Raw genomic sequence first — 27,739 nt, 5'->3', positions numbered from 1 at the left:
TTTGTGTCTGCAGCTGCTGTACAATCTCTTTCAACAGCTCAGCAGACGACTCAGTAGGTAAACCAGGAGAAATAGAAACATTTTATTAAAGGCTAGAGGAAAAAGTCCTCCTCAGACTGTGTCATCTGTCAAGAGAAGCTTGCATATGCTAATCTGGAGCCAGGTGAGCTGTCAGGATGCTTGTACCTGAAGGAAATAAAATAAAAACACAGTTGAAGATGGTATTAGGAGGCACAAAGAGCTTTCTCTGAAGTGAAAATGTAGATGTGGGTGTCTGATTTATACATTGAAACACCTTTCAAACATTTTTTTTAAGAAATGTGAATTTGTTTATGGAACTTTTGATAATTTAATGAAAAAACTTGGGAGTGAAAAGCCTCAGTCTTCTTAGCTGAAGGCAGAAACACCCTCTGATAGGACCCAGATTTTTGTGATGATGGAGGATATATATATATATAGGAAAATAAAGCTAAAATATTTTTTTTTTTGTATTTTTTTTTATTCAAATCGTGAATCAGGAGCAGGTGAAGAAATGTGCCTTTTGATGCATCCACTTGTACGACTAGATCCATGTACGTCTTTGTTTTCCTCGTCCAACATGGTTCAAAACTGTATGACTGGATAGCTCCAATATCATTTTTGTTGCACCAGTAATATTAGGTTGAGGGGGTGAGGAGCTGTATGCTTACAGGAGAGCATGTAAACCAGGGAGGGTCAAACCCCAGGCCTTGAGGGGTGGTGTCCTACATGTTTTCCAACTAACCTGACGTTGAAACTTCTAATTGGCTAAACGCAACTGATCCAGGTAATCATCACCAGCAGATGAGACAGGATTTCTGGAAAACCAGTCAGCCAAAAAGTCAGCCCTCGCGGCCTGGATGTAAACAGATGGCTCTGAGCCGGAGGTGTCCAAATCCAGGCCTCGAGGGCCGGCCTCCAGCTGGTTTTCCAGAAATCTTGCCGTATCTGCTGTTGATTACCTTGATCGGTTGCCTTTAGCCAATTAGAAGTTGCAGTGGTAGGATGGTTGGAAAATATGCATGATGTAGGCCCTCGGGGCCTGGATTTGGACACCCCTGCTCTAAGCAATAGGAAGAGGGGCGGGGTTGCTCTGGACCAGGGATATGCAACTCCAGGCCTTGAGGGCATGATTTTATGTATGATTTCAGACATCCAAGCCCTACTTATGACTAATTACCTGATTCAGGTGAGGCCCAGCACTAGGCTGCATGGCATTGAAAAAAGAAATTGGCGCCCCCTGCAGGTATATAGATTCATACGTCCAAACTGGGGCTCTAAGTTAGATACTCTGCATTTAACGGCAAACACACTAACTGACCGTGCCACCATACAGCCAGCATTCAAGAAAAAAGTAGTGAATTTCAATGGTTAAAGGTGTTGGGGAAAAGAAAAAAATAGATCATATACAAGCAATTTTACAGAAGTAAAACAGACAATCCTCTGCTTTGAGCCTGTGTTTCTTTCTCTACCTTTTTTCATTCTTAAAAGTTTTAAAGATGCACTAACAGTGGCAACACCGCGCACCCCTCTCCTCTTTCCAACCCATCTTAGACAGCAACAGCAACACAGAGTTATTGATTACATCAACCTTTTGAGTTATTTGTTTTTAAATTATTACTTTTTTTTACAGGAAATGAGTTATGAGTCAAACAGCTTAACCAAAAAAAACAACAACATTATATTCATTGTGATTTGGCACCCACTCCAGCAGATGGTGCCCTAGGCAGCTGCCTAGGTCACCTATGCCCAGGGCCGGCCCTGTCTATGCTTGCTTTAAATTCAGTTCTTTTTTACTTTCTTTTAATCTTATTTTAATAATCACACCTTTACTATTTCTTCTGATTGTTTCTTTTAATGCTTTATGTAAAGCACGTTTGTATTGTCTTTGCACATGAAATTGTGCAAAGACAATAGATCAAAAGATCATCAGAGAGGGAGATGTTGGCAAGCTACGATAAACTTGTTATCATAACTAGAGTAAATGAATAATTAAAATGAGACAAAAAAATGTTACAATGCAGTAAACTGTCAAATGTGAGGTCAAAAATCTAAATTTAAGTATTCATCTCGTTTAAATCCATACACAACCACACAACCTCTCTGATCTGGTAGCAGGGTCCAACTCGTCTTCCGTCACTCCTTTGGGTGGTAAAAAGAAAAACAAAACACCTGAAAATGTTCGAAAAAATGAAAGAAAAACAAACCCAATCATTTTGAGATAGCTACAAAACCACTTTATTGAAAAAGCAGATTATATCACCTACAGTTAAATGATACGTCCAGATTTTAATACATTAAATAACTTTAGACTTTTCTCAGGTCATGTTTAGATAAATAAATCTAGTCTCCTTTTTAAATGATGCATCTAGGAACTCAAAAATACTTAGCAACATAAAAGACGTGACAGGTGTTGAGATGTGCTTGTTGGAACTACCGGCAGGAGGAGGGGAAGAAGTGTGCTCGGTCCGAGTGATTTTTGACAAGAAAATAGAATAAAAAATACTAACCTCTCTTTATGTACAGAATCACTAGCTGTGTGCTATCCAACTGAAATGGGAGTAGTAAATTTAAACAGGTGAATTAAGACACCTTTGATTTCTCTGTGGTTGGGTTTTTTCTGTGCAGTTCGTTCTTCAAGTACAGCACTTGACCCAAAGATCAGGTCAAAGATAGGGGGATTTCTCCTGTACACTTTGCAGTCCTTTTTTTTTTCCTCTCTCCACTTTTAAAAGCACAAATAATTTTTACATTCACATGAATCTCGTTAGATTGCAGTTGTGAGTTTTCCTGGCTTCAGTCTCTTGTTTCTGACACATTCAGTAGTTTAGGCTTTGTTGCAGCATCACAGCGCAGTTCAGATATCTTGTTTATTTATTTTTATATAAAGGTGAAGGCCTCCAAATAAGCTGATAGATTTGTGCATACCCTTCATATCCAGGAATTAGACACAAGTTAAGATATGTGATGTTAAGACGGCCTGCTGCCCTGCAAACACAGTGAGGTGCATGTGCCATGTACCCGCCACTGCACACACACTCTCATACAGTCATACTTTAAGACAACATGTGAAATAAGCACATACTGTTGGGGGTTTATCTGCAGAAAAAAAAAAAAAGACAAATCGATTCAGAATTTAAACCAAAAGAGTCCAGCGGGGAAAAGTGGGCGTATCCTTCCAGCACCAACGCAGCTCAATGTTTCAAGTGTTTCTTTTGCATATATACACACTCTCGCTGACACATAAGCGCCTGCCAATGTGGGTTCACACAGGTTAATATCCCTTAAAAAAAAAAAAAAAACACATGGGTGAGACCAGCAACTCCATGATTTCAGGGACAACCCCCCCCCCCAGAACACAACAGCAGACTTCATGGCGGACCGCACAAAAACACACCTATTCTGTTTTAAGGCATGTGGACGAACGGAGGTTCCTCTTAATATTATCAGGCTATATGTGCTCGTGTGACGAAGAACAGTGTGTGAAACAGCAGGAGATACGCTTTCTGAGCAGACTTTGAGCAAACTTATTTGCAAATAAGCATATTTTTTTATAAGTACTGAAAAAAACATTTGAAAAATGCGTAAAATAACTATTTTGCAAGAGATTAAAGAGTTGAAACCAAAAAATATGTTACAAATGTGTGCACTTTTACTTAATACTGATTTGTAGGTAATCTTAAAGCAATAATGACATTACTTAACAACAAAAAATGGATAAAAAAAGAGAATTTATGAGAAATTAGGTAGGAGGAACTCAAAGGAAGCCCAAAACATACTTAAATGCAATTCTGTTTGATCGAAGTCTGCTCCCACAGAGCGTGTGGATCCCTGACCCTCTGTCAGACGCTCCGGTTCCTGAAGGAAAAATGATACAACGGAGCCAAAAGGTTGGTAAGAACTACACCTCCGACTCCATCAACAGAGCAAAAAGTACGATAAAAAAAATCTACATCTAGAAATTTATGTGGAAATCCTCTGCGAAATATATATTTACTTATAAAAAACAATCTATGTGCATCTAAGATTTTTTTCCCCCATCATGATATGATCATTAATTAAGACACGGTGAATTTCTTGTCTAAGAGGAATGTCAGGCGGTCCTCTGGGATTGTGGCGCTACAGAGCCGACTTCTCTCAGGTTCTAGTTTGCACAGCTCTGTGTCGTGACGCTGGGTGTCCCTTGCATAGCCTGTAGCAGGATCCCGTTTGCTCCAAAGGCACTGCCTGCCCGGTCCAGCCACCACCAGAACGTCGCTCTCGGCCCAGGCGGCGCTGCCTGAGCCGCTTCAGTCGGAACGAGGAGGAGAGGGGAGCGGGATGGGAAGAGGTCAGGAGGAGTGACGTCAGCGTGGGGCCTCTGGGTGAGCGGGTTTCAGGGTTGAAGGGGGGGAGGAATGCAGATGGAGGAAGAGGGCGGGAACCCTTTTTTTCCTCCAACCGGTGTCTCAGATCTGCTCCTTCACAGTTCAGTAACGTGGAGGGGGTAGCTCGGAGGCGGGTGGGTCGGGACCTTGGACTGGAGCCGGTGGATGTGGCAGCCGTGACAGAGAAGGTGACCTTCCAGGGGATAACAGCGGTGGCCTTCTTCATCGTTTAGCTGAAGTCCACAGTCCTGAGGGGGCGGCAGAGAAGCAGAGCATGAACGCACCACAAACACAACCCCCACCCTCACATTCAGCACCTTTATGCTTTGAGAATTCCAATCTGATAAAAAGAGCAGATCAACATTTACCGGGTTCCTACTAGTTTCTTCAAGTTAAATGTAAGACTTTTTAAGACCTTTTTGAGGCCATCTGTGTCAAAAATTAAGACCAACTTCTCATTCAATATCCCATTTTATTAATCATTTCTCATTTTATTAATTTATTCCCAATTTTGTCAAAAACTGTAGCTTCTTTTCCTGTTGCCTCTTCTTTTTTATCAAAACATCAGTGGGTATTCTGCGAATTGGTGCATACCAACTATTTTTTTTCCAAAAGTTTTTTTTTTACATCATTTGATCAAAATCATCTTGGTTGAAAAAATTTAATTTTGGACATAAAATATGAAACGGAGTTTTAAGCAGACAAATTTTTAAGGCTCAGATGCCAAATTTCAAGACTTTTTAAGGTATAATTTCCAAATCCATAAATTTAATGGTTTCAAGCTTTTTAAGACCCAGCAGAATCCCTGATTTAGCTTGCAGACTAAATAAAAGATGAAAGAAAAGAAACCCTTGAAGGAAGCTACAATTATTTTCAATTTTATAAATAACGTTTTATTTTATTTTTTCACTGTCAAAGAACCAAAAAAGTCTATAGGAATAAAAAAAAAAGATATCTGAAGTGAGTACTAATAATCTAAAGAAAATGTACGCCCTTAATGAAAAAAATGTGTTTTATTGTGTATTTAGACTTTGATAAAATAAACTTCCATCTTCTCAGTTTTTCATATCTGTCCAAGAGACATTTCTGCTGTTTTTTCTTGAGATATGTTCTTAAGAATAATATTGGCTTTTTTTTTTAATTCAAAAAGTCACTTCCTGTCTTTGGTTCTCCCAAAATGTCTGAGTTGATACCACAGACATGTAGATGCTTGGAAAGACTAAAGAAAAATTTCAAACCGACAAAAATGTTCAATAGTTTAAGCTTTATTTATGTTGAATTATAAATTAACATTAAGGCTAAACATTATGGTCTAAGTATGCTTCAATCTTTTAATAAGTACAGATTCACTACCCTCTGCGGCTCCTAATGCTTTCATTTAAATGTATACAGTCGGTGTTTAACACGGTTTCCTAAAAACTGCAGGGATGCGTCTGTCTAGGACAAAAAAGTGGGGTCAAATCAGCTTCAAAGCCTGAGCAGACGAGCTGAACTGAATATAGAAGGATCTCTTACTGGAATAGGTTTCCTCTAGAAATGTTTCAAACATGTATCTCTATTATCTTTACATTATATATATATATATATTTTTAATTTAATATACTTTACTATTAACGTGTTTGAAACAAATATGAATATATTTTTTTAATAATTGTATTAACTAGCAATGGTAGTTTAAAAGCTAATCTTAAGAAGTCAGTTATTCATAATGAAAATACATTACATATTTATATTTTAGCATCTTCTTTTTTCTTTGATTCTTTGGAACAACTGTAAAAATTGATGTGTTATGAGGGCCTAATAATGGTCACCTTTACCCTAAATTCTTGTAATAATGTATTTTTAAAAGTGGACTCCTTGAAAAACAGTCTTTGCATTTGTAAAGACGATAAGGAATCCTTCAAGTTACACTCTGATCATCTTCTTATCCAATGTAAAAATGTTCTCAGTGGGAACAAATATGGACAGAGGAAACAGCAAAGGACATTTTATCAGCGGAGTGCTTCATATGGCTCCCACTGTGAACATTTTTAAATATGAATATATTAAATATGCAGTTTTTAGCCAAAATCTAAAAGCCTGTGTCGTTTTGACAGACTTAGTTTTAGCAGAGCGGCGTCAGAAATTTGTGAGACCGCCCTCATTTCCCATCATACCTCTTGTTTACACTCTCTTCAGCTAGCTTACAGCCCTCCAACTTCCCCAAGTAAACATTACCGGTGCAACCAAAAGTATCCAGCAGCACAGTTTTGAACCAGATGACAAAAGTGTACATTGGAATAGAGCGGAGCAGAGAATCGTTTGTACGTAGTTACTACAAGCTTTTTTTAACTGCATTTTTTTTCCACCTGCTTTTTATTCACAACATTTGAATACAAAAATACTCAGAAAGATAGTTTTAATCTTAATTTTCAAAATATATTTCCTCCATTAAGAGAAAATGCCACAAGAATATGTTAAAAACATGATTTTCTTCGGGGTGGGTCTTAAAATAAAAAAACTGATCTCATTAACGGAATGCACTTTTCTCCCTTTGAGCTTTCAGTTCCTAACAAGTTCCATACAGGATGTCTGGAGGCTGACGGAGACGGCATGAAGGAAAACTCCTGAACTCTGAACCTGGTGAGAAGTTCAGCTCACGACTGACAGGATGAGACCTCCTGGGTGGGTCCTGAACATACCAGAGCGATTACATAAACTGACCACTCAGAGGATCCTCATCAACTAAAAGACGTGCAAAATGTTTGTTTCATTAGTGCATGTGCACGTTCACCGTTTGTGCGTCCAATGAGCAAACGGTGGAGAGATCTGATGGGTTACAAGATCACAGAATCAAAGGATGAATGTTTAATGAATTTGGAGCAGTGGACTTTATCCCCCTCCCCTCTTTAGTGCTTGGTTGAATGATTACCCGCGGCTTACATAATGATCTAATCCATTTCTGTGAAGTGGATTTTCTAGCCATTCAGAAACATTAGCAAGTCAGATCCCACTGGCAGAAGCCATTCAGATAAAGAAATGATCGCTGCAGGAAATGCGTCTCGCTACCTTTTACTATCACTCCTGACTGAGGTGGAGAGTTGAGTTTTACAACAACAACCCTCCCACAGCTGAGATCTGAGCCAAACGCTGGAATGTGCATTGTCAATGAGTCACAATGTTGAGCTGTAACCTTGAGCTTGTATCCGTCTGTGTGTGTTTCCATTTTTCTGCGTCTCCTTCATCCCAGCAGAGCGATGAGTCACTCTCACTGGGACAAAGCTCCAGCTCCGGTTTTGACTCCCAGCGTTGCAGACAGACGATGTGTAAGTGTTCGTGCACAGTCAGATGTGCATGCTGGGAAAAACATGCTTGTTTTTGGCCCCGTCTCGTTCACTCCAGCAGGCAGAGGAGCCGATTCATACGTGGTGATTATAAAATCGACTCAGGAGTCTGCTGAGTGAGTGTGGGGGGGTACTCACCTCACACTGGTAACACTCCACATGGTAATCTTTGTCCATAGAAACCACTCGGATGGTTTCCTCTGAGCCCTGCAGAAGCAAACACAAAAAAACCTTTATTTCTTTTCAAGGTTTGCAGAGGTTGAATGCTGTAATTAACTACTGCTGCTGGAAGCTGAATGACTAAATCAATCAAATATGGCTGACGATCGATTTTGTCGATTGATTCAAATGAACTTTTTTATTTATTTTTGGGAGAAAATCAGGAATTTCTATTTGTATTTTTCTATTGCTCGGAGAAAACGCGGAGATGTGAAAATGTCAACTCACAAAAGAGGAGCGTGTTTCCAAAGAAAACACTTCTAGTTCTCTGGAACTGGTTTGGTTTTGTGACTTCAGACTTGGAGCAACAAATCTGTTGCCACCAAAAATATGACAAGTAGCTTCAATACTGAAGCAGAGACTCTGTCAAGTGGGAGAAGTGCCGATCTCTATGAGACGCTCAAGCTAGCAGCAGCTCACAAAACACCTGCGGCGTTGTTTTACAAGCATTTTTACAGCTTGTATTTAGTTGCACTTTGAATTAGGGTCAACTCCCAAAAGAGATGTTAAAATAAGACTTTTTGTTAAATATATTCTGTAATTTTTGTTTAATCCTTGGATGTATGAACTACAAATACCTACATTTTTCAATGAGGGGAATTAGAATCAATGCATTTTAGCAATAAATTTAAGAAATGTATTTTATTTTCGATAAAGGTTTGGATTGTCATTTTATTTTGATCAATATTAACACATCACAAAACAATCCTCCATGTCACAAAAAATGTCAAAATCCATTGTTTGTTCCTGTTAGACCATGGAGGACGAACAGAGAAACAACATAAGAGGAACTATCATCCATGCACTCGTAAACACATTTATATTTCTTCTTTTTTCACTGTTTGAAACTCTTACAAATGGGTTTAATTGTTTTTGGGAGGTTCTACCGTTGAGATCCCTAAGGAAATACTTTTTTGACCCCACTTATGGAAGAGTGATGTTTACAAAAGCTGCAATTTCTTAAAATGTGCAAACATGTTTGTTTATGCAACAAACAGGTTCAATGTGGAATATATGAAAACCTTTCATTTGAAAAATTTTAAAGAAAAACACCTTTTTGACTCCAACTATGCATCAAAGGATTGAAAAAGAAAAGGAAGGGGAAAAAATTGATTAAAACAGAAATAAAAAAATATATATATATATATTTTATTTTCAGGCCACATCATCCATCACCTGCTCATCTGATATGAAAGAGCAAGAGAAAAGCTGCCAGAATCCAACCAAAAGTGTGAGTGGAAGCCTGAAAAATGAGTCACTGACCATCGAAACATACCTCTAAAAGTCATGACTGACTAGACACACTGAAGACAAAAATAGAAACTGCTGCTCCTTTCATCAGCCAGTTAGCAGAACACGATGCTGTAGAAGGGTTCAGGCCAAATGAAAACCTGTTTCTATGACATGCATGTTGTACAGCATAAATAGGAATTTTGAAAAAATGCATATAAATAGTTTGAAATTTTTAACTTAAAATGTTTTCTAAAAAAATATCTTAAATGTAGAATAGAATTCCCAAAATATTTAATATATTTACTACTCCAATTTATCACTTTAGTTATTAAAGCTTCATTTTACCTATAGGGAAGAATGGGATCTTATTACTAAAAGATCTCCTATCCAATCAAGCTCTTTAACAGCCAATAAAAGCATTTTTTTAACCTAAAAAAACACATTTCTTAATCCTTTCTTGGTGCTGGATTTGACTGGCTTCAATTTAAATCACTACTTCTGTTTTTGTATTTCAAAAAATCGTTTTAAAACAACTTCGCTGGAGAGTTACAAACAGTATCCATGTCAACGTTCTTCTGCTTCTTGAATTAAAATAATTTCCTAAAGAGGAAGTTTAGTTTCTTCCAGACAGAAACATTTTTCGGGAAACGTCAGTCAACGTTTTCTCTTATTAACACTTATAGCGTAGAGACTTTTAAAAATAGCAGCATAAGGCTGTTTTTAAACTAAAAGAAGCCCCAAAAACTGTTCAAATTCAAATTTTAAACATTGTAAGCTTGGAAAAAGAACAGTAAGCAGTCAAACTTACTATTTGATTATTTACCTGAGCAGGAAGGATGGGCTGGTTGCATGAGGCACATTTAGGAGCAAAAACTCTGTAATGAAAGAGATAAAGTGTTTATTCAGACAGGATCAAGTTCGCTCAATTTGGTGCTGAACTATCCATGATGTTAGCCTGGAAGTAACATGAATAGCAGACGAGGTGTTTTCTTCTCCTTTCTAACCTAATCCATCTATATTTATGAAATTTTTTACAATCAAATAACCAACGCGCTGAAGGGAAATACAGAAGTAAAACCAATCAGAGAAAGACAGAAAACGTTACTATTTAAATAAAAATTAAAAGGGCACAAAACTAAAATATTTTCCGATTTATGAAGAAATCAAAACTTGCAAAATTCAGTTGTGAATTTTGACAGTCAGAGGAGTTTGGGCGTTGTTTTTTTTTTACTTACGTGTGGTAGTCTTTGACGCAGTAGATGTTGTTCTCCACGTCTACAGTGAAAGGAACTCCATCTAAACCCTCTTTACACACCACACAGCGGAAACAGCCGGGATGGTAGGACTTCCCCAACGCCTGGAGGATCTGAACACCAAAACAGGCGAGTTTAGACCGAATAAATAATGAATTAAATTGATTTTTTTATGCAACATCAAAGTCCCACTCCAACTACCGGTTTATTTTTTCTATTGTAAAATTTTTCTCAGTGGTCCTTTAATCATGAATATGCAGTTTTTAGTAATAATAAAAAATCCTGCGTTGTTTTTTTTAAGATATATTTTCTGGAGTTCATTAAAAATTCTGATATATGTTCTGACTGTTGGCAGAAGCTAGCTCTTCCCATCAACCCTTTGATTACACTATCTCCTGCTAGCTTGTCGCACCTCACAAGCCTAAGCTAACATTAGCGTAGCAAAAAACACAAACAGCGAACATTATCAGAACTATCCAGCTGTATAGTTATGAGCCTGATTGCAGCTTAGACGTGGAAAATTAAGACATTAATGGATCAATTTGTCTACAAGTGGATGCTTCAGAATTGATAGACAGCTTTGGTCTGCTATGGCAGTTGCTGCGTCACAAACTCGAGTTTTTTCCAAACATCTGGTTTTCACCTGCTCCTGATCCAATGCAATTTGCATAATGAAATGCTCAGAAACTCAATTTTAATTTTAAATTATTTAATATGTGTCCTCCATCATGAGAAAAATGCTACTAGGAAAGGGGTGGGTAAACTACGGCCATATGCGGCCCGTTAAACTATTTAATTTGGCCTGCCAAACTAGAATAAATTATGCTGATATTCGTAAATATTGATTTATTTTCTTGTATTTAAGGTGTCTCTCCATAAATGGTTCAATATAGAAACACTGACCTCTGTCTAGGTTCAGAAAGTCATTCATGTTTTTTTTTTTAGATTTGAAGTTTTTCTGAGGTTTATGTGAGTCGGACGAGCCTTTTTCCAATCATTCCAACAGCATTTCTTTAAGTTTGTGTTTTTCTCTGGGGGACATAATCCCATTGGTGCACTAAAAAGAGAAAAAAAGTCACAGTTTTGAAATTAAAAACTCCAAAATGTTCTGTTTTAAATTATATTGGTTTTCAATAAAAAAAAAATAGCATGTTTTTTCTTTATCTTATGAGGCGGATTACCAACACACGCCACACATGTGCTCTTGGTCTTATTGAAATTTCCGTCAAATTTTAGAAACTTTTGTGGCCCACAAATCAAACAGGTATAAAAAACACACTTTCTATTGGAGTGGGTCTTTAAATCCACATCAATTTCTTGTAGTTTCAGTGCAAAAAAACAACTTTCTACCCATTTTTATTATAAGCTTTAATGAAAACTGTTAATAACGCACACAAAAATAGTTTATTTGAATTTTTCTTTAACTAATTTTGAATTATGCTTGAATCAAATGTAATCGTGTGACAGGACGCCCTTAGATTAACGTCAGACCACTGAGGAGCATCATGCAAATACAGCTGCTGAGGGAGAGTGAAGTTCTCACCATCTCCATGATGAGGTGACCACACACGAAGCACTTCTCAGCCGTCTGTTGGAAACCAGAGTACTGCGGGCCAGAAAAGTCACAGGCATTATTTTCTTCAAAAGCGATAATTTTACGTAACGCTTTAGGGGTAAAAATGAAAGACTGGGAGTCATCTATAGAGGGTGCTGCTGCACTCCGACGCCATGACTCCACTCCCCATCAAACCTTCAAGTTTGATAAAGAGAATCATTACACGTCTTCTCCTCGTTAAACTAAAACACCCGTGTCGTGTAAACAGCTCCTTTCTCCTCCGCCAGAGCCCAGCAGATAATGAAGGGGACCATCTGCGCTGCTCTCGCCCCCTCTGGGTCATGACCTGATGACATGAAGGGCCTGGAAGAGGAGGAGAACAGCTACAAGGTGGAGGTGGTGATGGGCAGCCTTCCCCCAGCCCTGACATGAATCTACCATCTGCCACCACCTCCCCCCCACCCCTACCACAGAAACACCCCTGGGGTGACAGGGCAGGGTGGTTCGGTCTCAGCTGACAGGGGGAAGTGGAAGGAGATTAGCAGCATCATCGGACCTCCAGCGTCAGAGAGGCCAAAAACAGGAATTAGTTTCCTAACAGATCGAAACTTTAAGAGGAAGTCTTTTCACCAGATCCTCAATGCATATAAAATAGCTTCTTTTGCACCTAAAAAGAGAAGAGTTTGCGTGATAGATTTTGTAAATTAGGTAAAAGAAGAGCATCTCTGAAGGCTTTGTTTGGAGGGAGAGTAGAAAAACGGCGCCACACATCCGTCCTCTGAACTCCTGGTGACTCGCCATCATGAAATAGTGGTTAGGAGATGCAAAAAATGAAGTCAGTAACCATGGAAGTGCAGGTGACTCACCAGAAAATCTTCCTCACAATAAACCTTCCCGTTGACGTTGTAGAAAGCCTTCCCTCGCAGCCTTCTTCCTGCAAGCAAACATGTCTAAATACTACAGAATAAAACGCAAAAATACAAAACATAGCCAATATAACATTATAATAAATATTCAACATACATTGGAAATTGTCAATGCAGAAAATAACCTAAGGTGTTTGCTTAATGTGAAAAAGTTTTCAACTTTGGAGCATTTGCACATCCACTGACTTCCCTCTGCATAATCTTTGACCAAATGTGTCCATGTTGCACAATATGAAGATATTTTTAAAAGAGTCCAGTACAGGAAGTTGAGAGGAATGTGCAGAGGAAGCAGCATTAACTGACATGCGGACCGGTTAGCCATTAACATGCAGCCCTGGGAGTCACACATCACAACACCAGGAGCACAGCATCAATGAGAGCGTCGCTTAGAGTCATTTATCAGCTTGAAGTGCAGAACATGTTTTAAAATGTTGTTTTTTTAAATTAGACTCATTGGACTTACTGATAGTTTCTACAGAGCGGCAGTAGTTTATCAGAAATGTGCCTCCAAGTTGTGGGCGGAGCAGTAGGAGCAGAGTAAGCCCGCCCTCACTTCCCATCATCCATGTTTTTACACTCTACCCTGCTAGCTTCCAGTCCCGAACAATTCCCAACCTGACTTTAGCGGTGAAACAAAAATGGTGAGCAATATTGGAGCTAATCAGCTGCAAAGTTTTGATCCAGATTCCAGCTCAGACGAGAAAAACTGAAGCATACATGGATCATCAGTCACTTTATTTTATACTCAATCCAAGTCACTTTAAAAAATATGTTGTGCAATTTCCTTCTGTAACATTACAAAAACAAAACAACAAAAACAACAAAAAACTCTGAGATTGGACCCTTTGATATCACAAGCAGATTTTAAAAAATATCTTAATGAGTATTTTAAAGATGAATGTTTTTGTTCCTCATTGCAATTATTTTATGGTTTTATAATTTAGAATGTGTTTGTCCTGATGCTTTTCTGATTCTATTCAATGTTTTTTTTTGTATCCTGTATCCTGTAACTTCTTTCCTCTTTTCTTTCTCAAAAGGTCTTGCCTTTTGCCAGGCCAGAGTTGCAAATAAGAAGGCTGTTCTTAATCTGTCCTGCCTGGATAAATAAAGGTTGAATAAAAATAAAATAAATACTTGTATCCACGGAGCAATTGCTTCCTCTTTTCATTTTTCTTTCTTGTATTTTGTCTCAGCGCTATAACTTTGTTCTCTTAGTAAATATGTAATTTTACTATCTGTAATGCTGCCGTAACCCTGAAATTTCCCCATTGTGGGACGAATAAAGGACCATCTTATCTTATCTATTTGCTAGTGTATGTATCCGAATGGAGCAGGTTAATTTAAGTTTTTTCTGCTGCATATTTTTGTCTGCTTCTGAGTTATAACAAATTGAATGAATAAATACTCAAAAATATGATTTAAACTTAATTTTCTTTATATGTGTCTTTCATGAGAAAAATGCCACAAGAACATGTTAAAAACACAAAAAAACTGTTTTCATTGAAGCGTGTCATCATTACAACGTTCTATAGAAATGAAGAGGATTGGCAATCTTGTAAAACAAGCCATTAAATGTACTTTTATTTTTTACTTTTGGGTATAAACCCAGTAAAATGAATAAAAAAATATATATTTGTACCACTGTTGGTCCTTTAGAGTCTTTTTTGTTGTCAGCACTAAAATAAAAGCTGCATGGGGGTGACCACAGCAAGAAAATCTGCACATTTTATGATTTTTATTGTATTAGGTTTTGATATCTGAATATTTTATGGATTTATTATTAGAACTTTAATTTATTTTTTTACTTTAACTAATAGATTTTTATTGCTTTTAGGTTTTTATTCTTTTATTTGTTTTTATGTTTGTGTGGTGGTTGCAAGCAGCTGTTACATTTCCTTCTGGATTAAAAAAAGCTTTTATTCTACATGAATTAAGCAGAACTAATGTGGAAAAAACCTGCTTTAAACCAGAGACTTGATGTTTCCAAGTTCAGACTGAGCATCACAACCTGTAAAGTAGAAATGAATGAAGGATCATAACAAAAAAAGTAGTTTGTGACTATTTCACCTATAAAAATAAATCTCAAATAAACAAGCGTATAAACATGTTTTCCCTATAAGCTATTTCATGTCTTATTTTGAAAATATTCTCACCTTAATTTATTGCTGAAAAACATAAAAAACTATAAAAGTCAGACAGAGGATGTTAAAAAACATTAACGGTTTAGTTTCCTTCCACAAATCTCCCCACATTCCAGCCTCAGCAGCAGGTCAGGGCTGAGCAGATGGTCGGTGACTTTCTGTCTCCATTCAGCTTCTGCAACCATTGCTTCAATCAGGATTTCATTCACAACCACATGAACAATCGATACAGCAACTCTGTTAGCAAAGTTTCCCATGATCCTCTGCTCCTCAGCCTCCAGAAAGGAATGGCGTGAAGGTGTCCTTCGTGCAGAAATGCTTGCTATTTGTTTAACTATTTAAATTTAGCTTCAATAAATGAAGACTCAATTTTAGATTGATGAGGAAATAAAAAAAAATCCAGCTGCAAGCCATCAGCATAAACACGACCCTAAATCAGAGCGAGTCCAGGTTCTGCATGCCGAGTACAAGGCCTGAATTCCTGCGGCCGAGCCCTCATTCAGCAGAATCCAAGTCGTGAATCCAACCTGAAAAGGAAATTCAGCTGCGGGCTGGCTTCTGCAGCCCCCCTGCCAAGCATCTCACACAGCTCGCCCATTCAAACGCACTTAACAGCAGCCGTGTCTCTCTGGCAGCTCGGTGACTTCAGCCCAAGCCTTGCAGACTAAACCCGGAGATCTCATAAATCTGCCAGATTAGTCAGATTTAATTGTTGTCCCGGATCAGTGCTGGTTTTTATGGGAGTCCCAGAAAAAAATCTGCCGGGAGATGGTGAGAGATGTGAAACAAACCGCACAGGAATGCACAATAGGTGAGACTTTTCAGAGGAGACATTTGCATTCTGGAGGCCAGAAGAAATGCGTGAAGCCGGACTCAAACAGCCTTTGAGAGCGGGGCAGCCCCTCAGACGCTCAGGAATGGTGGGGTTACAGTGTGGAGCGCAGCAGCGGGGGCTGCTGCGAGCTGCTCTGTGGCCTCTGCTCCGCAGTTTAGGGTCTAGAAGGTGAACACAAAGGCCCCAGTGCTGATGGCTGCAAGGGGAGCAGGCCGACTGAGCAAACGGGGACATTCTTTCTGCCTGAGGTCACTAGCTGGTCCTATTCATCGCCCCCCCACACCTCTCCAGCACCCGCTCCCTCGCTGGGAAAAGGAGGGGGAGGGCTCCATGCCTTCTTCTCTCCCCTCTGGCCTTTTGTCAGCAGACAGGCCGAACATCCTCACAGTTTCAGAGAGCTGGATGCAAAACATTCGACGGATGAGCCGAACTCACCTGAGACTGGAGAGCGGACTTCACTTTTAGGCTTAAACTCCCCCTATGACGAATGTTTTTATTTAAAAAAAACCTTCCCGGGAGTGTTTTAATAGGGTTAGATGTTTTTCATGTTGATCTGAAGCCTCTGTTTCCAATATCTCCTCTGAGGGGGCGTGGCTTTTCGAGCTCCGCCCCCTAATCCCCTCTATCTGATTATGATAGCTCTGTGTCTCAATAGTGGAAATTTTCACTATTGCGACATAAAAACGCCAAGCAATATCAGTTATGTCCAGCCGTATGGTTCTGATCCGGATGTCCGCTCGGACGAGGAAGTGAAGATCTTCATGGACAGAACTTCCTCCAAAATCCTGATTCTTTCTCCTTCCAGTTCACCAAAGACTCTTTTAGCTAATTCTCCAATGTTTATTGACGTTGCTGTGACCAATACATTCAATCCATTGGTTTGTCAGAGCAGAGTTCTTGGGAAAAGAATGAAAGCTAACATCAAAATGCTCTTTCATTGATTTACAATCGTTTTCAACTGCGGTCAAATGGAGGGTCCTCTGGTGCCGTACAAGATGGCGCCAGAAACAATCCGTAGCCGGAAGGAGAAATTTTGCAACTTTAGCTGGTTGTGCAAGCTTAAATTTCCTTAACTTTAGGAAAAGTGATATCCACATAGTGATAACTGTCAGCTTTTAAGCTTTTAAATGTGAATAATCTGTAACTAACAGTTTAGTGTGCCAGATGAGCTTCAAATACCGAGAACGTTAATCGTTTTATTTCTTTCAAGTCAATATTAACAAGTGTTCACATTTGTATAACTACACCTGTTTACCTATGTAGAAAAAGTCAATGAAAAGCTGCTTTTTCTCTGTGAATCAGCTGAACAGAGCCAATGAAATGCTGTTTTTTTTCTCTGTGACAGAGAGAGTCACAGGGAAGAAACGGGAAAAAAGGTTGAAAAAAGAGAGAAGAAATGGAAAAAAACAAAAAAAGAGAAGAAATGGGGAAAAGGGTCACAAAAGTGAGAAGAAACTGAAAAAAAGAGAGAAGAAATGTGAAAAAAGTTCAAAAATTGAGAGAAGAAATGGGGGAAAGGGCAAAAAAAGAGAGCAGAAACGAGAAAAAGGTAAAAGAGAAGAAATGGGGAAACAAGTCAAAAAATTAGAGAAGAAACGTGAAAAAACAGTTGAAACGTTAAAAAAGGCAGAAAAAGAAAAGAAGCTTGAAAAAAGGTCAAAAAAAGAGAGAAGAAATGGGAAAACAGGGTAGAAGCCAATGATTTCGGGCATAAATGATATTTCTTGTGGCCGGCTCTGGCAGGGGGAGGGATTTCAGCTATTGAGTTTCGAGCCGAGCGCCATATTTTTTTCTCTGTGGACAGATTCTCTTGGTCAAATGAGCCGCCGTTCACATTTCCGTGGTCACATCAAGAAGCTCCGTGGAGTCTGGTGGAGATTTTCCAGCGTTCTCAGTCCTGCTACCGTAAGTATTGGATGAAACACACAAAAAATCCAGTGATGCTGATTTGACCACAGAAATGTGAACGGCGGCTCATTTGACTGCAGTCAATGTGAAGATACCATCTTCTCTTCTCCAGAACCTGAACTAGACACACTAGGAACAGATGAGGGTTTAGTGCAGCAGAGCTGTTGATGGAAAGAAGATCATTCATTCAAACAGAGTCTGTCCAAGACAGTTTGATTGATAGATTTAAAAGGAGAAATACTCAGAAATAAGAAAAAAGTGTCACATACATGTTAAAAACTCTAAAAACAGGATTTTCATCAGAGGGAGACTTTAAGGAAAGCGGTTCAATCTACAGTATTAGGTTAGACTAAAACTCAGTCAAAACAAGCAGGAAGACTAAATATCATCCATCCAAGAGCAACTAAAGCTAAACATGGCAGCTTGATCAGTAACCCAAACTGAGTCAATATTCTCAACAATGTGGAATAACAGGGAGCGATCTCCTCCCACTCAGCTCACGTTTCTGCGCAGCTCTCTGCAGCCTTGACCTCCTCTCTCCTTAATGTTGCTTGCATTTAATATCTGGCCATTTAGGAAACAGGACCCATTCCGCTAATGCACCCATTCGGAATCAGGGTGTTGCCATGGATATGAGCCTTCGTCTTATAAAAGAGGACTGATGTGGCTTTGTGGCAAAGGTATTATTTGGATAAAATGTTCTGTTTTGAGCGGTTTGTGCGAGATCACGATAACCCACAGACCGTTTTTCATGAAAAGATGTTCCACAGAAAGATTGAAAGACGAGGATTTACGTGTTTTTCTTTTCATTCCCGAGATATTTCCCTGAAAAGCTCGTCTCGGGCAAACAGAGACGAGAGCTCCTCTGAAACAATTCAATTGTTAGTGGTTCCTTTTGAAGATGTAATGCAAATTGATTTTCTGTCTACAAGGGTATGAAAAAACAGAAAGCATGCTAGTATATAAAGAGATTCAGCCTGACGCTAAAAAACTTTTTACTTTTATTTATTTTTGGCCTGTTATTGTGAGGATTTTGATTAATACAAATTCAACAAATAAGTGGAAAATTCACCTATAATGCTACGATTTGCTCTTTTTTAATACTATATTTAAACTACTGCCCTCTTGATTTAATTGAATCTAATTTTTAACAGAATTTTACTGTCATGTAATTTTCCTGTATGCTGCAGACACTTTGAAATCTCTAATCTCTCTTTTGAAAGCTCTTTAGATCGCCTCAGAGTAATACAAAGAAAGACAATTTTCTTTTTCACCTAATAGGAACTAAAAATGTTGTTTTCTTTCCTTCAAAAATGCATGAATTAATGCTGAAAGCTGAAGCAGTTCACTGAAGATGTAGAATTATGCTTCAGCACGAAACGTTTAAGACGTCTGCAAACGTCTCCAAGGTCAGAAAAATAAAGGTCTGTCTTATCTTATCACTAAAGGAAACAGAGAAGGATGAAATAGTTGCTAAAATGTTTAAATTCTTCACTTGACGTTAAAGTATTTGAAGCAAGATGCTTTTAACAAAAGTCTAAAAATGAAAATAATCTACAAAAGTTGACAGATTAAATATAAAAAAGCTAAATGAACTAATAAAATCAAATCAAATAACCAAATAAAGGCGCTACTTTAAATGTTTTTAAATTTGTTATTTTTTTAACCTAATACACAAAATGACTAGGATAAAGTCCTGATTTTGTATAATTTATTTCAAGTGAATCTAATTTATAAACCATCTAAGTGTGGAGAACAAATGACAGAGCCCAGTGATTAATCGTGAAAAATTAAAAAAGGATTTTTGTTTTTGAAAGTTTTGCTGAAGTTTATAAAGATTTGATCTTTTCATTCAAATTGAATAAGCATAAATCAAATTATAATTTAAATAACACAAATATTAGCAAAACCCAAAATGAATTTCTGAAGGAGCTGAATGCTTTGATGCTAGAGTGATTGAAAAAGGTGAAGAATTATTCAGTGGAAAAACAAATAATCAGACGAGAATATCAGTCATAGAAAAATTTCTCAGCAGAAATAAAAGGGGTTTGAAGAGGCAGAGAGGAGCTTCAAAAATGGGAGAAAACCTGATAAAATGATGCTTTCTGCTTCACATTTAATGCAAAACTGAAGCAGTCACGTACACCTGTACATATAGACCCAAATCGGTGCTGCAGGTTTTTGAGGCTCGTGTGGCCACCTTAAGAGATGCCCGGAGAATGGAAATGGTCATGCATGTGGTGAGCGTGTTGTGAAATGTTTATAGGAGTTCGGTTGCGTACCCTAAAATGTCCCTACGCGGCGACCTAAATGCAAGTTTTTCAGGAAATTCAGCAGGTGACTGTGGAGGTTTTAACCCTCTCTAAGCAGATGTTGCAGATTTGCATTATGTTAGCATAATGCTAGTTATTTCTAGTTACTTTGTTACATTGTTTTGAAAAGTTCTGCAAAAATAAAGCTGCCGTTCATATTATATTCAAGTCTATAGTGGTCACTTATCACGCAGGGCCAATGTTTCAAATCTGCAACATCTCAGAACTCATTGTATGTGAAAGTCTCTCTCAAAAAGTCAGAATTGTATATTACTACCCTATATGAAAATTTCACCCAAATATCACATTTTTTTCTGTTACTAAAACTTAATTTGCTCCTGAGAGAGTTAAGAAAATGTTACAGTTTTACAGCAACCGGATGATTTTTTCACATCAGTCACATCTGGAGGTGGTGTGGTGGCAGCTCAGTGATAGAGTTTGACTCAGTGCGAAGTATTGTTTTGTGCGACCCTGCCTGCATTACCAAGTGTTTCCTTCTGGACCTGATCTTCTGTGTAGCTGACCCTGCTGCCTGCCCTGACCCTCACCTGGACTCTGACACCTCTCTTCTCTTCTTTGATGCTCCTATGCTCGTGTTTGACCTGTCTGACCCTGATTTAGTTTGTGGACTTTTTGCTGTACTTGACTCCTGTCTTCCTGCCTGTTTGTGACAGTGGCGTTTATAGCGTTGCTTTACCCTTACGTGTTGCATAAATGTTCACTACGACCTGTCGCCTGCAGCAAGCCCATAGAAAAAAAAAATGTGCAAGGAAATTTTCAGTCTACAGCCTCATCGAGTGGTCTATATTCTTAAAATGTAATGGGGGTCACTTGCATTCTTCACAGTGACAAAGCCACAAGGCACTGTACAGGTATCCTCAGCTTTCAGCTCATAAAGTTGATTCTAACTCAGACTGTTCACTGTTCTGCATTTTAACCCAGACGTCTGAGACAACACTGCTCATCCTCGTGTGACTTTGAAACCTAATCCTATGTACTTTGCTTTTAATCTTCAATAATTAACAGGGTGTATATCATTTTCCCTCAGGTGAACATGTTGCTTCCTGCTTCCCAGTTTCTGAGGTGATCCCTGCTTTCCAGACATCAGACACAGTTTGGATCAAGCCAAACGATCAATCATACAATCGCCACACCTCTCCTCTATTATAGAACACTCTATCATCAGTGAACATCTTAAACGATGGAGGGATTTAGAGCTTTCATCAGGAGAGTGGAACCTGCCAAATGACAGATCAAACATTTGCAGCCGGTTAAGCTGTTGAAACTCAGAGCTCAAAACGCTAAAACAGACCGGAATCATATCAGGTCGCATTCCAACAGGAAGTATTTGTCAACTGTGTATTAGTCAGAAGCCTGTTGGTGTGTTTCAACATGTGATAACCGTCCTCTCTGTGAGGAAATGTTTATTGTGGCAAGAGTTTCATCTGCCGTTTTAATGACTGAGAAGCCTGAAACTGCAGTTAGTGGTGTTTTTATATTATCTGAAGACCTCCAAGCAATCCCACCTGCAATCAGGTTAATTACTCAGAACAGAAAAAAAAACAGCCTCTGAGCTTTCAGAGGCCCCGTCTGCAGTCGCATCGAGGAGCTCCCTGCAAGCCAACGATTTTCATACCTGCAGGATAACGACGGCTTCGGTGCAGACAAAAACAATGCCTGAGGTGAAGCATTTCGGCACATTTTTCTAAAACGTCAATTGAAGAATGCAAGCAGACATTGAGCGTTTTGTTCTAATGTGTCTCCGTTTCATGTCCCTGGCAGAGAAATCAGAGCTCTGGCTCTGCTGTGAGCTCAGATAACCGTCCAGATTTACTGGGAAAAGGATTGTTTCTTAGAGATACAAGCTATTTAAAATGTTGTTTTTTCTGATTAAGGGAAGATACAGAGCGACCACATTCACACATTTATGGCAAAGCGCCCAAATTCATGTAACTTCATTATCACTAATACAACAGGTGTTAACCAACAACGTTTTTACCTTTAACAAGACAAAATATGCAGCTAATAATGTAAAGAGTGCTTCTACACTGGAAAAATGTTCTCCTAAAAACAAGTTAAAACACTAAAAATACAAAATGTTTTCACTTTGTAAAAATCTACCAATAGAACTAGTAGTCTTTGCAAGATTTCTTAATATAAGTTTTAAGAACATAATTTAACATTGAAATAAGCCATAAAAGCCTAAATTTACAGTGTTATATCTTTAAAGTACATTTATTAACATATATACTTATACTTTTTTTTCCAAAAATAAACCTTTAAGTGGCACAACAGTCAAGTTTTCCTTACTACTAGATCAGTGGTCTGCAAAGTTAATGCTAAAAGAGCCAAATGATCCAGTTCTTTATGGACTAAAATCCAAAGAGAGCCGCAAAGTCCCTACCTCAAAGTTATAAAAATACACTTTATTTGTGTTTTTGTGGCAATTAATTTTGGCCATTCATTTATAACTTTAAAATAATCTCTACGATTGAGTTTTTCTTCATTAAATTAACTTATTTTACTCTTGAAAGCAGTTCCTTTCAAAATAAAACACATCCTGTGTAATAAGATTCTCCAGCTGCAGCAGATGTACGTGAACTTAAAAACGTCTTTTCTATCATTGTGACTTTGGTGTTCCTTCATCTTTTTCTCCTTTTACTATTAAATATAAACACAACAACTTTATTGCAGAACACAAATATTTTTTTATATTAAATGCAATAAGATGATGTCATTCTAATAATAATCCGCTCTTATAGTAGATTAAACCTTTTACCATAATTTTGCTAATTTTTGTTAAAAATCTAAAGCATAAATAACACAATGTAATTAATTAAACCAAAAAAAAAAAAACAATACTACAAAACCATTATTCATTCAAATTGTTTGCATTTTTTTAAAGGCCAAAGAGTCACAATGGAGGGGAAAAAGAACACTATGTGGATTCAGAGCTTCAGGTTGCAGACCCCTGTTGTAGACCAATTAAATGCATGTTTTAAGATAAAGTTGTCAAAATTAAATGAAAATTCTGAGTCTAAAAGCTCATTTCATCAGAGATGTGACTCAAAATAAAATGTTCTTTAGATCAAACTAAACAAAAAGATATTCAGGTGTCTCAGCAAATTCTAACATCTTATTAAAAAGTTACTTGTATGTTAGTTTTGACTTATTTCATATGTAAAAAGACTAGAAAAAAATACTTAGTGAGATTTTGTGCTTTTGCAGTTCAAGTGTAAAAATAACTGTCTAATAAAAAGCAGAACTCTCAGAGGTGCTTCAGGCAACAGTATTTAAGCCTCTCATTCACTGACGTTATCTGCAGCCAAACTGCCAACGTTCAAACAGAGTCACCACCCGGGTTTAACTGTGCAAACAGCCAGACCACACTGACTAAGATAATTCAGCTGCAACAAGTTATTTAACTGTTTACTCAGCGCTTTACCTCTACGGCATCTGTGGGGACATATATACACTTGCCAACCAAAAGACAAGAATCTGAGGACATAACAGGAATCTTGAGAACACCAATTTACATTTTAGGAAAAAACTCTTTAAAAAGGAAAAAAAAACAACTTTTTGCTTGTTTGTAGACTCAAAATACACAGAATACATCTATTTTCTGAACGTGCAGCCAGAACCGAACGCGGCTACTGTTGGGCTGAGGCCTCCGATCGCCAATCAATCATCATTTCTGCAGAGCGGCAGAAGTTCATTAGAAATTTTGCTAAAATTTGTGGGTGAGAACATTAAGATGGAGCAACCCTGCCCCCCCCCCTTCCCCACCCTGTTACTTTGAGCTTTTAGCAGTGATCTTGTGGCTCACTAAGCGTGTTTTTTACATTAAAAAAATGCTTTTTAAATTGCTTTTTTTGTGTGCACCTGATTTATTTTGATTTGAATAAAGAAATACTGCGAAATTTAAATTGAAGCCTATTTATTTTTATTTAAAGTCCACACTCATTAGGAAAATGTCACAAGAGCATGCTAAAAACACAATTTTGAAGAGTAATTTAAGATTCAAGAAATGGTAAATTTACTGTAAATTTAAATGCATTAATTAAATAGATCTAAATCACACCAAGACTATTTGGGATGTAAGGAGAAACCTTCATGCAGCAAACTGAGTCAAAGTAAAATCTTTATGGAAAGTTAACACAGTGGAGGCCTTTTTCTTGTTTTGCTTCATTTAACTTGAATTATTTTTTTTTTTCAGCTTTGAAGTCCAATGATGTATTCTGTGCCAAAAAATATCAAACTTAGCTGTGTGTTTTCAATTTAAACATCTAAGAATTAAGTTTTGTATATAAAATAAAAATCACACCACAAAACGGTAAAATAAATGGAAAATAACTGCGGCTTCATCCTAAAGTGGGAGGAGCAACAACTTTATTTCAGTCCCAGTGGTGATGATATGAGTCAGCATCCAGCTTGCCTGTCACTCAAAATTCCAATGAAGCCTGAACAAAGCAGAAATGTCACATGGACGTTGTCACAAACACACCACTGATGGTGTGAGCATGTCATCTGCCCAACAACCACCTGCAGAGATCACCTGCGTACTGGGAAACACAGCAGCTCAGAATGAGCGTGGACAACACAAGTGATGTTAGAGCTTTCATATTTGGCCTCAGCTGCACCCGACTGTTGTCCTGCGTATGACAGTGAAAGCATGCAGCTTGTTTTTTCCTCTGGTTATTTTTAACAGCACACTGCCTCCCTGTTGGACAAAGTCGCTCCAGTTCAAATGCGTCTTCCATGACTTCTGCATCAAGCGGAGTGAAACTCTCGGGTCATAAGGGTGGGGCCTCACAAACACGGGGTGCTCCAAAACAAGGACCACATCTTTCCTCTCTCGCATGCGTGTGGACGCACAAGCGGGCGGTTGTTCTCGCCATGCGTGTGCCGTTTAAAGTGAGCGGCGGCAGGCCTGCCCCCTCTGATAAGCAGGTCTGGAACACTTTGTGACCGTGTGATTGAGGTCCTCCAGGGAAGGCTGGCTGAAGTGCTGGTGGGGAGGGTTGCATTCTTGGCCATCCCATGAAAAAAAAAAAAAAGAGTGCAACCATGGGAGTAAGCCAAGAGGAGGGCTCAATTATGCATGGTTAAACAAAGCCCAAGGCTACCAGAGAGCAATGTCTCAGAAAACTCAGCCTCAATGTGGAGCTCCAGACTCCAGGAGGACTCTCGACTGGCCCACCAAGAAAAGAGAACGGAAGAGGAGAAGAAAGGAAAAAAAAGAAACCGAAAAACAAACAGGAGACATGAGAAGCCCGCTCCTGATAAATCACTGGGTTTGTGTTATGACAAGTGCAGCCACTTTGAAACTAAACTTCTCACAAGCCTTCAAAACGCTGCTTAAAGCAAAACATTCCCATTCAGGAGAGGTCAAACGACAGAATATGTGGTTTACGCTACCAGTAAACCATCTGAAGAGACGCGTAGGCCGCAGGAGTCATCAACAAACACGAGTGCACGGCTCAGAGAACGACCTGCTGCCGGCTAATTGTGGACACGATTTTACTGATAAAACCAGCAGTAATTCCCAGGAGACTGTTCCCACAGAGCATCCAGAGAATCCAACATGCAGAGGGAAATCATCCGGATTTTTAGGTCCAGTTCAAATTCTTCCCTTCTCCCTTCCCCGCCATTTGAAGGGACGTTTTTAGTGCAAGTGTGTCCAGAAATTTCTTTTTTAAATCCGACCTCCAAGTGGAGGGATACAAGGTCCTTCGTCGTGAGGGTAAACCACGTCACCTGAGAAGCGCTTTTTGTCTAAACCACAGAAGTTTACATTTAAATTCAAGTAATGGCTTTTTGTTGCAGCATGACCTTATTAAAAGTTATAAAACTACTGTTTTTATGTAAGTTTGAGTGCTGGAAGCTCCGTGCTAAAGCTAGCGGACCGGCAATTATTGGTGACATCATCGAACAAAAGCGACATTCGAATCATGAGACACTATTTTTACATAACTCTATGTTTGGAGGGATAAATGAAGGGGAAGGGAGAAGAAAAGAATTTGGATTTGGCCAAAAAGTTAAAGTTGCTCCAGAAAATCAGCAAATTATCAAACAGATGATTGAGGAGGAAAAAATTCCTCCGTCTAATAGGGCTGCCATGATTAGTCAATTAGTCACGACTATCAAAATAGTTGCCGACTAATTTAATAGTCGATTAATCGTTTTTCTTTCTTTTTTTTTTGCACGCACCAGTTTTAACATAAACATTAAAGACATTAAAAAAAAAGAAAGGGAAAAAGTTCTCCTAATTTTATTTTTCCCTCTCGGGTTAATATGACACAGTGAGCCTTCAAGTTCAGCCACAGAGACACAGAAACACTGTGGAAGCGGCTGTCATACAAAAACAGCTCCCTGTACCCAGAAAATCTTCTAATAATAATCATATAAACTCAAACATGGAGATACGATTACCTGTGTCAAGCTCTAGGACACATTTCTTGACAGGAGATGAGCAGCGAATTCTTTGCGGGACAAAAAAGGGGACGGACATTTGTTGCGCGTATCGCATTCAGTCTGAATGCACCTTAATGCTACATCCGCCATTGCCATTGACAGTGCCAGTTATGGGAAGACTTGGTTGCCATAACAACAGGTTTAATCAACTTTTGTCCTAATTGTCTTTATTTTTAGTAAGCATATAGTTTAAAGATTTCTAGTTTAAGGCCAATGATGGTTAAGATGTGTGTTTTACATCCAGTTTGCGCATGACCCGATTAGTCGACTAATTGAAAAAAGTAATCTGTGATTAGTCGACTACTGTCCAAACTGGAGTTCTTTTTTCTCCTCGGAAAACCCATCAAGAGCAGCAACTGGACACTCAGCATCTGGCCCCTCTTTCTCCTAAATCACAATAAACTGTGGAGTATGTGGCTTTGGTTACATGTAAATTATAGGCAGCTCTTCCAGAGCCGGAGGGGTCGAGGTGGAGGATCGGTGTCCGTGAACACAACGCAAATGAATAGAACCTGACTAAAAGGCTCCCTCTTCACATCATCTTCTCGTTTCCCCAGGAAATGGGAGAGGAGGTCCGGAGTCAGGTGACTACAGGGGGGGGCATCCGGGAGACGTACAGACCATCCATACTGTACTTGTCGCTCAATCACAGATTTAATCACAGATTGAATATTCTCTCAGAGCTGTCTGGATGATTTCAGCCAGGAGGTTTTTGTGCGCAGCAGAGGTGTAGATCCGGACGGTAACATAAGCTCCACTATGATGTTTCAACAAAAGGGAGGCTTTGAGGATGACGGCTGCTGCCCGGGAGCGCGATTCCGGCTTGAAACATCACGCTGAAGAGGTCTGACTGACTCTTTTCTCAGTATCTAAAATATGCAAGACGTGACATCTCTTAAATGTGGACTTTTCTGAACACTCTGTGACCCGACCCCTGAAAGAATGCAGAGCAGAAACGTCATGTTTCACTGATGGGGGAGTGTCTCTGCATGACAGTTGAGATGAAAACATTCAAATTGAATGAGAACGAAAGGCCCTCTCCCATGAAAATAATGGTTTTGGTGTTTTAACATGCTATTGTGGAAATGTTTTGGAGGACATATTAAGAATATTAACCCCTTAACAACCCCCCCAAAAATAAAAAAACGCCCCAAATTGTTTTTTTTTCTGCATTT

General features: G+C 38.7%; 1 protein-coding gene across 2 annotated transcripts in view; it reads right to left on the bottom strand.

Annotated features, from left to right (window-relative positions):
- Positions 1-1,639: 1,639 nt before the first annotated feature.
- LOC112161126 (WT1 interacting protein) overlaps positions 1,640-27,739 on the bottom strand; it is a 42,646-nt gene continuing 16,546 nt past the window's right edge. The window contains exons 3-8 of one of the 2 annotated variants that reach the window (XM_024296146.2): positions 12,835-12,902; positions 11,957-12,019; positions 10,396-10,526; positions 9,984-10,035; positions 7,847-7,915; positions 1,640-4,633 (exon numbers count right to left, since the gene is read on the bottom strand). In XM_024296146.2, the coding sequence (XP_024151914.1) occupies positions 4,481-4,633; positions 7,847-7,915; positions 9,984-10,035; positions 10,396-10,526; positions 11,957-12,019; positions 12,835-12,902 (536 nt within the window). In that variant the 3' untranslated portion in view covers positions 1,640-4,480. Of the gene's footprint in view, positions 4,634-7,846; positions 7,916-9,968; positions 10,036-10,395; positions 10,527-11,956; positions 12,020-12,834; positions 12,903-27,739 lie in introns of both variants that reach the window. The other variant, XM_024296145.2, reaches the window with a different exon arrangement.

This window comes from Oryzias melastigma, linkage group LG3 (assembly GCF_002922805.2).
Source record: "Oryzias melastigma strain HK-1 linkage group LG3, ASM292280v2, whole genome shotgun sequence".
Taxonomy (NCBI): domain Eukaryota; kingdom Metazoa; phylum Chordata; class Actinopteri; order Beloniformes; family Adrianichthyidae; genus Oryzias; species Oryzias melastigma.
This window is presented reverse-complemented; position numbering and strand designations above follow the sequence as displayed.